The sequence below is a fragment of the Hibiscus syriacus genome, unplaced genomic scaffold (assembly GCF_006381635.1).
Source record: "Hibiscus syriacus cultivar Baekdansim isolate YM2019G1 unplaced genomic scaffold, ASM638163v2 tig00112632_pilon, whole genome shotgun sequence".
Classification (NCBI taxonomy): Eukaryota; Viridiplantae; Streptophyta; class Magnoliopsida; order Malvales; family Malvaceae; genus Hibiscus; species Hibiscus syriacus.
The window spans coordinates 574834-586743 of record NW_024063371.1 but is presented as its reverse complement, the minus strand read 5'-3'; the positions used below and the strand labels follow the sequence as shown (position 1 = coordinate 586743).

Genomic DNA, 11910 nt, shown 5'->3' with positions numbered 1-11910 from the left:
AGGAGCAAGAGGTGTACTAACTGGTTTTGACATCTCATTTATGCCAAAACGTTTTAGTACCTTCCTCAGATATTCTTTCTGAGACAAATAAAGCCTCCCCAATTTTTTATCTCTTGATATCTCCATGCCTAGAATCTTCTTCGCTTCACCAAGATCCTTCATCTCAAACTCCCTGTTCAATTGAGTCTTTAGTTTCGCAATTTCTGTCTGACTCCTGGAAGCTATCAGCATATCATCAACATAAAGAAGAAGATATATATAGGATCCGTCTTCTAGCTCGCGTAAATACACACAATGATCATATTTGCTTCTTGTGTACTTCTGCCCTATCATAAACTTGTCAAATCGCTTGTACCACTGCCTTGGAGATTGCTTCAATCCGTACAACGATTTTTCTAATTTGCACACCATCTCTTCTTTTTCAGCAACTTTGAATCCATCTGGCTGAGTCATGTAGATTTCCTCATCCAAGTCTCCATGTAAAAATGCAGTTTTTACATCCATCTGAACTAGTTCCAAATCCAACTGCGCTACCAAAGCCAACAAAATTCTGACGGAGGAATGTTTTACAACTGGAGAAAATACTTCATTATAATCAACTCCCTCCGTTTGAGTGTAGCCTTTAGCCACCAATCTTGCTTTGTAGCGGATGTTATTCTTGTCAGGAAATCCATATTTCTTTGCATATACCCACTTGCACCCAATTGCCTTCTTTCCCTTCGGAAGACTAGCTAGTTTCCACGTCTGATTCTTTTGAAGGGATTGCATTTCTTCATTCATGGCGATCCTCCACTTTTTATGTTCTGAACTTTGAATTGCTTCATTAAAAGTGGAAGGAACGTCATCAATTGCAATTGGTGATGCAAAAGAGACCATATCAGCATAACGAGCAGGTTGTCTAATGGTTCTATTTCCTTTTCTGAGTGCAATTGATTCATGTTATTGTGGAGGTTCTTGGGTCTGAACCTCTTCTTCATATGACTCTTCTTCTACCATAGGAGAGTCAACATCAGTTTCTTTACTGGTTGGGACAAATTTGCTTCCTTCAAACTCCACCTGTTTGGGAGTTCCATCTGTCTGCTCTAATTTTTCTGAAGTCACCTTTCTCAACATGGTAGATTCATCAAAGGTAACATCCCTGCTGAAGATTATTTTCTTTGTTTCTGGACACCAAAGACGATAGCCTTTCACACCAGAGGTGATCCCCATAAAGATCGCCTTCTTTGCTCTTGGATCCAGCTTTGACTCCTTAACATGGTAGTATGCAGTGGAACCAAACACATGTAAGGAATCATAATCTGTAGCAGGTACTCCAAACCATTTCTCTAATGGTGTTTTACCACCAATAGCAGTCGATGGTAAGCGGTTGACAAGGTGACAAGCATAGACCAAAGCCTCAGCCCAAAATTCTTTGCCTAACCCAGCAATAGACAACATACACCGAACCTTCTCCACTAATGTCCGGTTCATACGCTCTGCCACCCCATTCTGTTGTGGTGTACCTCTGACAGTGAAGTGCCTAACAATACCTTCCTCTTCACAGACTTTCAGAAATGGATCATTTTTGTACTCTCCACCATTGTCTGTACGGAGACGTTTGATTTTTTTGCCTGTTTGAGTCTCCATCATCTTTTTCCATTTAAGGAAAAATCCTAGCACCTCATCCTTTGTCTTCATTGGATACACCCAAACTCTCCGGGAAAAATCATCAACAAAGGTGACATAATAGTGTGTTCCTCCCAATGAAGTTGTCTTGGAAGGCCCCCATACATCTAAATGAACATAATCCAAAATACCTTTAGTATCATGGATTGTTGTTCCAAATTTCACCCTCGTCTTCTTCCCTTTGATGCAATGCTCACAAAAAGCTAATTTGCAAGCCCGAGCACCCTTCAATAATTCTTGATCTATCAGTAATTTCAAGGATTTTTCACCAACATGCCCCAAGCGCATATGCCATAACCTGGTTGCTTCTGACTCCTGTTCATCAGTAGAAGCTGCCACTGCTGCTGTCCCAACAATTGTACTACCCAGAAAGTAATACACATTGTTTCTTTTTCGGATTCCCTTCATTATCACCAGTGCACCAGAGATAATCCTCATAATCCCATCTTTTGCCCTCACTTCTAAACCTTTTGACTCTAAGGTTCCCACAGAGATGAGATTTCTCATTAAATCTGGTACATAATGGATACCTGTTAAGGTTTTGATTGATCCATCCTGATTCCTCAAGCGAATTGAACCAATCCCAAGTGTGTCAAGAGGGGAATTATTTACTGTGTAGACAATTCCACTTTTTAGTTTTTTAAAATCAAAGAACCATTCTCTATTGGGGGTCATATGGTGGCTACAAGCTGAATCTAACAGCCATGAACTGGAACAGCTGGTTGATGGCGTAGCAGCGAATGCAAAATCTGAATCTCCATCATCATACTCGACCACATTTGATTCTGAGACAGCCTTCCCCCTTTCAGGTTTGCCTTTATTCTTTAGCCTGGGACATTCTTTCTTCCAGTGCCCTTTTTCTCGACAAAAGGCACATTCATCTTTGCTCAATCTGGACTTTGACTTCGATCTCCCTCTGCTTCCTTTATTCTGACTCTTGGAACGACCTCTAACAACAAGAGTTTCTGCTTCGACACTTGTGTTTTCTTGTTTGTCTTTCTTTCTCAATTCATAACTATACAAGGCAGCAGTTACTTCACTGAGAGACACATCAACCTTCCCATGAAGTATAGTAGTTTCAAGATACTCAAACTCACCAGGAAGTGATCCCATCAACATCAGAGCCAGATCTTCGTCTTCAAAAGTCACATCCATATTCATCAGATCAGTCATCAGCTGATTAAAGCTAGTAATGTGATCATTCATAGTGGTACCTGGTACATAGTTGAAGCGGAACAATCTCTTTTTCATGTAGAGTTTGTTCTGACCGCTTTTCTTCAAAAATTTCTCCTCCAGTGCCTTCCACAATTTACTTGCAGAAGTTTTCTTAGAAAATGCATACTTCTGCTTTCTAGAAAGACACGATCGAATAGTACCACATGTCATTCTATTGATCCTCTTCCATTATTTCTCCTCAACATCATCTGGTTTCTCTCCTTCAATAGCAATGTCTAGACCCTGCTGAAATAAGACATCTAGAACCTCGCTTTACCACATGCCGAAATGACCGGTGCCATAAAAAATCTCCACTGCAAATCTAACATTTGTCATAGCATTTCTTGCCAAAATTGAAGATGAAGAAGTGTCTGCCATTTTTGCTACAAATTCTATTTAATAGCTGCCAATGCGGAATGTCAATTATCCCAAGGAAATTTTTCTGATGTGAAAGATCAGCCTAAGCCGCAACCACAGAGCATACTAAAATAAACCAAGAGCTCTGATACCAATTGTTGTGTAATTCGGGTTAATTTCCACCAATAACAGATTCACCTTGAAAACTATTATCTAGGTGACTAGTGTGAAAACGATTGTACTAAAAATCACCCTAAGGTAGATTCCCAGGAAAGAGGAGGGGTCACAATGGTCCCTCTTAAAACCCACTTTTCTTAGACAGAACTACCAAAACAAGTAATTTTAATAGGACAATAATTAACAACTATACCCGACAATAGCTATTAAATAGACATAAAAGAGAACACCAAAATATTTCACTAATAGAGGAAATATTACAAAGAGAGAAAGAATACAAATAACCTTTAAAATAGAAGAAGGCTTATATTTGTGGGATGATTAACTAAGGAGGAGGAGGGCTTTATTTATAACAAAAGAATTTCCCCTCCTCCTTATACACAACCAATGTTGGACTTTTGCCAAAAACCAGCACTCTTTTGTCCTCAACAGTACAGTTAGACTTGGAGGATATTGTTGCACCTTAGGGGCAAGGCAACTTCTGTGTAGGGTTTATTAACTCTGTTTTCGATTTCCATGAGTTGGAAGGAGATTCGGAGTAAGAAGGAAAAAGTTCCTTGGGAGCGTCTTGTTTAGCATTCGGGATACATCCCAAAAAATTCTCTTATTGCTTGGATGTCTGTGTTGGATTAGGTTGCGAACAGACTCATTTCGTTTGGCCTTGCCATTGAGGGTGGTTGCAGCTTATGTTCGATAGTAGAGAAGACTAGGGGCTATTTATTCTTTGAATGCGAGGTTTCTCGCTTGGTTTGACAGGATTTTCTTATCCTTTGTCAAGTTGATAGGCCGATTATGGACTGGACGAGTGAACTTCGATGGGCGTATAGTAGGCTAAAGGGTAAGTCTCTTTGCACCTGGGTGATGAAGCTGGCATGGAACTGCCATGTTGCAGAGATTTGGAAGGTGAGAAACCAGAAGCTCTTTGCTGGGAAAGTAAGTACTGTCCCTGAAATTTTTGGTCGAAAAGAAATGGTTAAGCCGAAATTATGGGGTAAACAGATTAATGTGAAACGTGAGGTTTATATAGCCTGGCAGTTAGTATAGTTGGTTGTTTTTCTTTTGCTCCTTTTGAGTTTTTAGCTGTTTTTTGCTGTATATATATAATTTGTATATAAATTTTCTTTTTAAATGTATCTTTAATATATTATAAAAACAAATTTAAAAACCACTGAATACTTTGATAATCGAATATCATTCATTTCAAGTAGAAATGGCATAGAATTGAAAGGTAGAAGGTAGACCAGAGATTTTATTATGTATTGAAAAGCCCAAATGCATGATCTATGTTTCAATTATCTAATAATATAGAAAAAGCCTTTGGACAATACTTCCTTTATCGAGACATTCTCGCTAACTAATAATGTCATCGTCAAAAAATGATGAATAAAACCAGAAAACTTTCCTTCTTGCATTGTTTTATCTTTCCTCTTTTTGTCTTTCTTGTTATTGTCGTCAAAAAATGTCGAGGATATGGAAATGGTACGAGAGATGCTTGTCTATTCATCCTGTGAAAACACAAGTTGTCAGCTCAGGTGTCCTATGGGAAATTGGTGATGTTGGGGCTCAATACATCACCTATTCCACCGCAAAGAAACGTCTCCGATGTCGAGTAAGCACCCGATTCCCTGCAACCCCCCTCCTTTTTCATTCTTTCATGTTGTTCAACGCACAATTTTTTTATGTTTTCGTTTGGTAGGACGCAGAGCAAGAATGTAAAATTGATTGGAAAAGGGCAGCTGCCACAAGTTTATTTGGATTTGGCTTTACCAGTTGGACACTACTGGTTCGTGTTTTGTTTTTGTTTTTCTTGAGATATGTAATAATGAATCAAAATCATGCGAGGGTTATTATGGTTTGAACTATTATTACATTGCTACTTAGGAACAAGAAAAGTATGCTCCTTGGTGCTTACAACCTCTGTTTCCTTTTGTACGTTCAGGTATTAAGGGTTGGACAGATTTATAAAGTTGAAGTTTCAATTACGACCAAAGACGGCTAAGTTTGTTGCTGCCAAAGTAGCCATGGATAGAATTCTCTTTAGCCCCTTTGACTTGTTCTTATTTTTCTCCTACATGGGGCTTTCCACCGGTAAAAGCGTTCCTCAAGTGAAGGAAGAGGTGAAGAGAGACTTTCTTCCGGCCTTGATATTGGAGGGCGGTATATGGCCGATTGTTCAGATTGTGAATTTCCGATACATTCCCGTGAAATATCAGCTCCTTTGTGTTAACATCTTCTGCTTGTTAGACTGTGCCTTTTTGTCATGGATCGAACACCAGAATAATGCTCCATGGAAAAGTCGGTTCGGGGGAAGCCAAGGCAGATGGTGATCTTTCTGCCTCATTTTTTGTGTTTCCATGGATTTCTCTTCTACTACTCATGTTCTTAAGTGTTCTTCCCCATAGCCTTGTGCTGCTAGAAAGAATTAAACGAAACAACCCCTAAAATGCCAACTAGGGTTTTAGATGTTGGGATTTTGGGAGGGATTCATCTTTGTTAAAGCTTTCTACATTCAATCAAAACGTAAAAACAATACAATTATATGCATGTACAAACTTTGTCAAAATTCATATAGAAATTTACATACCTACAAAACCAATGTAATAAATTTAGACAGGCATATGGGAACCATTGTCTATATAACAGCAAGTTAAAAGTTTAAGCAACAGGGCTGCTATGAATGATAACGGTACCGATATGACCGTGGTTTGGTGTTGATCGGTATATACAATAACGGAAGCTTAAAACTTAAACATTATATTAAACATAAGCAAGTATATGTAAACGGTTAGTCGAGTTGTTTATCTTTTTTCTTTTATTTTCTCTTAAATCATGGATTTTACACCCACTAGGAGCAAATTGTGAGAGGAGCAAAGCAACCACGGAATGGGTGGTTTAGAGTTTAGAATGGTATGATATGTGAGTTGCATAATCACAGGCATCAAACTTGACTCGTATATGAATGTAGTCTCTGATGGTAAAGTCTCAGGTGCCGGGTAATGTGCTGCTGCTGCTAGAAAGGATGATGAAAGCACAAACAACTGAAAGTGAGAACACTGACAGCCAAGTGTTTTGTGTGTATATTTCCATTGCATCTGTAAATGGGAACCGAGTACGGTCTTCAGCCCAGTTCCTGATTCGGTCTGCCTCTGCCGCATATAGTGCCCTACCCTGAACATACATTCTTGCATTAGAATCAAAATTAGCTGCAGTAGACTATTTTGTCATAACGCTGGAATGTAGCTTCTACAAATGTTTTCCTCAGATAATGAAGATTACCTCTTCATCGAACCAGCGACCTTGTCGAAGCCAGGCAGTTATTAAAGCCAATAGTATCCGAGGTGGGGTCAAGTAGTTGATGGCCTTTCCTGTTCCCTTCACAACCCGCATTCGTGGAACTAGACGTCTAGCAACGGTCTCGGGAAGCTCACAAATGATGTTAAACATTTGTTTGTTCTTTAAGGTTGAGCCATTGCAAAGAAGCAAAACAAATATTTGACAAACACATTTATCAAATACTAGTCCCAAATTACGAATTGGATCCTCCATGTTGCAACCTCTCAAGATTATGGGCTGAGAAAGCCGATTAACGTGCATAAAAGAGGCTGCCTCACCAAAGTTGAGACGTAGCCAACATACCTTAAGAGTAGATCTGTAAGGACCATGCCCGGAGATGCCGTATGGATTCCTACTTTAAAACGTTTGCAATCCTTCAAAAGTGATGCATTAAGCTGTCTAAGACCACACTTGGTTGACCCATATCTAGAAAAGAGAGCAGACATCAGCATTAACCATTGAAAACTTCAAAACATTACAGAAATTTGAGATATGTCGATAAGTAGCCGCCTTGAGAAAAAGAACCAAGTGTAGTGACAAATGATGAGAACCTACACAGCGGTCAAAGGAGTGCTAGATCCACCAGAATCTGCACCATCCATGTTAAATATGTGTCGCCCCTTGGGCTGGTTTTCCATGATACGCATGGCTTCCCGAGTGCAGAGAATAGAACCGACAAGATTCGTTGAAACAATCTATCCACATAAATCAGCTAGTCAGAGACAACACACTGTCATCTTGTTAACCATAAACTAAAAGCCATTTCAGCCACTATATATCTGAGTTTATGCATATGAATTAAATGTCTGTGTTACATCAACTAGTTACATGCAGAAGCTATAAGGCAATGATAAATGTAAGGAACTGATAATTCAATATCCTAATTCCTATATAGTATGAAGCTTACAAGTTTGTAATAAGATTATGTGTCATTGAAATGCTAAAAGGTGGAATTGCTCAAATAACACATTTAACAAACAAAGATACATGTTTAATATCTTCATCACTGAACTGTAGTAATGGTCTAAAACCTTTGTTAGTGCCAGCGTTATTTATCTGTAGATGAAACAAGAAATCAGAATCACACATTTAGCACACAAGTAAATGCTCTTTGTCCAACCCCAACAAATAGGAACTACATGGCAGCTACTCAGACACACAACAATTGCATTAGACATCATCAAATCGTCTCATGTCATGCAAAATTATCATAAGCACAACATTAATAAAATATGCTCACCCAAATGTCAACAGAACCAAGTTCGGTGATGGCAAAGTTGGCCAATTTTTCGACATCAGCGGCTTCACAAACATCACATGCTATGCCAACCACTTTTTCTTGTACCAGATTCTTGCTAGATGAGCCACCAGCGACCATACCTTCCTTCAGGTTCTCCTCGAGTTCTTTGACAGTTGTATCAACAGATTCAGGACTGTCTTGACAAGATCCAAGAAGGAAAAGTTGGTGCGAGAACTATACCGATAAAAATAAAAATAACTCGACATAAAAATGTCATAAACTAGCTTAATTATGACTTTGAACTCGACCTGCGAGAAGCAGCAACAACACGATCTCCTGAAAGAAGAAATTCTCGAGCAAGAGCTTTTCCCAATCCCCTTGTGCTAAATCAGGTCAGCCAAAAACACAACCAAAACCCGACAAAATGGATAAGTTCTCTGCATCATCGATCCATTAGCAACATATCTCCTAAAAGTTCGTTTCTAAGTAACTAATTATGATTTGGCATAGCCAGTAAAGATACTAAATTCAAATATGATGAGGAAATTGTATATCATACCTTCCAGTTATAACAACATTTCTCGGACCAGCTCGACAGTGTTCATCTAGAACCATATCAGCTCCAATCATGGTTCCAATGATAATCCCTCCCACCCAGCTGTACCAAATCAATGCATTCATCTTATTGTCTCCACCTGTGGAAAAAAAATGAACTTTCAGAGACAGGTCATTCCTTGAAGAAAGGCAGAGAAAATCAATTCAAAAATCTAAAAGTACAGTGGCTCTAACCTGACAACTGAAAACCAGTAAAGAGAATCACTCCGGTGCTCATCATGGTCACAATATATCTTCCTAGTTGCATAGCAATCTGGTTTATGAGGGAGAAAAGCTCAACGGTTATATCCACTTTTGACTGACTGGGTAACTCATATCAATCAATGGTAGACAGACACTCAGCAAACATGCATGCATGAACTCAATTATGAAGATAATTATAGAACATAATTAAAAATAATTGAACATGAATAATAAAAAAAGAAGAGAAATTCATTTAATAAAATACGGTTTATAATTACATAAAGCTCACCGAGGAGAAAACTTCATCAACTTTAGCCACGGCATTTTCATATTCATCTTGCGATTGAGAGCCAAATTTACTAACCCCGAAACAGCAGATTTCAAAGATTTCCAAAACCAATCTCCCTTTTGCAGCTTCACTTCATTTTCCATAAAAATCCCAAGCTTCCTCTCACTTTCCATCTCTTTCTCTTCCACTCCCCCGCCATCTTCTCCCCTAAACTACCGACACTTTTGTGCGTACGCGCCTCCATGACGGCTTCTAGTTGGACTGGGCAACCTTACAAAACAACCACGTTTAACTTTAAGCCAGCTGTTCCGTTGTTGTTCCTTGAAACAGAACTGTTGGTATTTCTGGAAAGAGAACAACTGAAGCTTTGTCACAGGCGCCATTTCTGCAAGAGATTCGAACTAAAAGAAATTGAATGTCTCGATTCCAACTTTACTGGAACACGAGGATAGAAAAGATATTTTCTTTTCTCATTATTAATACATCAAATCCTTTTACTTTATGTAATAAACAAATAAACATCGGGGAGAGAGTTGAAGCGAATCGTCTAACGTGGAGGAATGTGATGACCACACGTTAATCTGCTGCACTTTTGGACGAAACGTGGCGTTGTGGGGCGGTGTTTGCCTGTCGTTCTCCAAATATGTTAGGTAGCCATGGAAAGAGGAAGGTGACGCTTCTACGCCTTGTGTCTTAGGCTTTTGGTTTTGGGCACTTAACTCAGCACGTTGAATATTACGTATTACGTACTCCAAATAGTAACCAATCAACTGGAACTGGGATTACTCTTGGTTTTATCGGTGGGATAACTACGAAAATTAACACGATGGACCAAAGCAACCAAGTTTCTCTATCCGTTAGCCATTGATTTTTACATGTGATAACGGTGACTGTCAACTTTATCCCTAAGGAATAATCAAATACCGAATTCTCAAGCTCAAAGGGGAAAGAAGAAGAAGAAGCAAAAGCCTAGTTCTGCACGTGGAAGAGGATTTTATCAAACTTAAAGGCCTAACTTTGTCTTGATGTAACCATACGTTATCATGGTAGAATGTTTTAGGCCGATAATAACAAGAACATGAAATTTTCCTTTTCGGTAGAAACTAGAATGTTAAAGTTTTAGTACTTATTTACTTATTTAGTATTTATTTAGTACTTAAACTATTAGATTTTGTTCGTTTTAGTATTTAAACTTTTAATTTATTCAAAATCATACTAATGTTTAGTTGTTATTTCATTTTAATACCATGTTAAAAATCTAATGTTAAAGTTTTGAAATAAATTGAAAGTTTAGGTATTAAAACGGATTAAAACTGATAGTTTAGGTACTAAACACGTTAAGTTTTTAATGGTAAGATACTAAAATAAAACGAAAACTAAACACTAAATACTATTTTGAAAAAAATTAAAAATTAAATACTAAAAAAATCAAAACTGATAGTTTAAATATTAAATACATAATTTACCTTATATAATATCGGAGACAGAGTGCCCTAAGAGCAACTCCAGCGCTGCGCTGGAGTGGAGTTAATCTCTACTTTTATTACTCTAGCGCTGTGCCACTTTCCTACTCTACTTTGAAGATCGCTACAATATTACGCTACATGTAGCTTGTTACTGTAGCAATGCTACAATTTTTTTTATGATTTTTAGTTTTTTATTTTATTTTGTTATAATAAACATAATATAATATTTTCAAATAGATTAAATTGCAAGATAGATAAAAATACATTAAAATTAGATGAATAAACATTCTAATTTTGTTCTACGAAATACACTAATTGAGCATTTGTGGTATGAATATTCTAATTCGGAGAATTAAAATAAATAATTATGCAACTTATGTTTTTCGCATTATTATTATTAATTGTAATTTTATTATTTATATTTTCGCAATGTTATTTATAAATGTTTTATTAATACTTTTTATCTTGATATTTTTTAGAAATGTATATGTTTTATTTTATATTTGTAAAATCAATATTATAATAGTTAAATATTGTGAATAAAATAGAGTTTGTGGTAATATAGAGATAACGCTGGAGATGAATTACTGTTTCATCTTTAGAGTAGAGATGAGGGCTATAGATGGCCTAAGGCTGTTTTTTTTTTTTTTTTGGAACGTTTGAATAGAATTTTGATAATATGGGCTTACAATCAATGTTGAAGCTAAGAGCTTTAAAAGCTTTAGGCTAAGTAAAATTGATCCAATAGACTATGCGAGAAAAAAATAACCCATTAGCATAAAAAAACTAGCTTTATGCTAGGTGTCCTATGCTGAGAAGGTTCAGCTTATTCAAACGGTGATTTTCAATATTCAGAACTACTGGTGCAGACAATTGATCATTCTCAAGGTGGTTTTCCTTTGCATTGAGCAGTTGTGCTTTAGGTTTTTCTGAAAGAATGGAGGTTGATGCCATGGGGCCTAGAGTGACCTTGAGGGATGTTTGGGACGTTGTTAGGTCAAGGGGAGAGAAGGTTCAATGACAAAGGTTGGTCTGACACCTTTTAATATTCCTAGGCATTCGATAGTTGCCTGGATGACAATTTTAAATCGATTCTCTACTAGGGATATGTTAGTCTGGTTTAGTTTGCAGGTGGAGGATGATAGGTGTGTTATGTGTGGGGGCGATCATATTTTTTTCGGTTGTAGCTTTTCTATGGAGGTTTGGGGTGCTGTGTTGGTAAGTGTGGGATGAGTAGGTAAGTGCGCGGATGACATGTTGAGTTCTTTTGGGCCAGCAGGATGCTGAAGGGTAAGTCCCTAGTTACTACAATCTTAAAGCTAACTTAGATTCTTATATCTATGTTGTTTGGAGAGACAGAAACTTGAGGA

General features: G+C 37.7%; 1 protein-coding gene and 1 pseudogene across 1 annotated transcript; one reads left to right on the top strand and one right to left on the bottom strand.

Moving 5' to 3' along the window:
• The first annotated feature begins 4873 nt into the window (after positions 1-4873).
• LOC120182142 lies at positions 4874-5741 on the top strand (annotated as a pseudogene).
• Positions 5742-6241: 500 nt separating this feature from the next.
• On the bottom strand, positions 6242-9457 carry LOC120182141 (probable chlorophyll(ide) b reductase NYC1, chloroplastic). Its single transcript, XM_039187141.1, has 11 exons — positions 9309-9457; positions 9075-9204; positions 8777-8855; positions 8547-8682; positions 8296-8370; positions 7988-8180; positions 7735-7803; positions 7303-7442; positions 7051-7173; positions 6691-6883; positions 6242-6582 (listed from the first exon to the last, which is right to left on the bottom strand). The coding sequence occupies exons 1-11, from the start codon at positions 9455-9457 to the stop codon at positions 6397-6399; spliced, it is 1473 nt and encodes a 490-aa protein (XP_039043072.1). The 3' UTR covers positions 6242-6396.
• Between the last annotated feature and the right edge of the window lie 2453 nt (positions 9458-11910).

Excerpts from the sequence above, each read along its gene's own strand:
- LOC120182141 (XM_039187141.1), bottom strand. The coding sequence starts at position 9,457 with ATGGCGCCTGTGACAAAGCTTCAGTTGTTCTCTTTCCAGAAATACCAA. Across the intron at positions 9,205-9,308 it reads AGAAGCCGTCATGGAGGCGC|TGAAGCTGCAAAAGGGAGAT; the intron begins GTACGCACAAAA and ends TGGAAAATGAAG. Across the intron at positions 7,804-7,987 it reads TTGGTTCTGTTGACATTTGG|ATAAATAACGCTGGCACTAA; the intron begins GTGAGCATATTT and ends TTTCATCTACAG.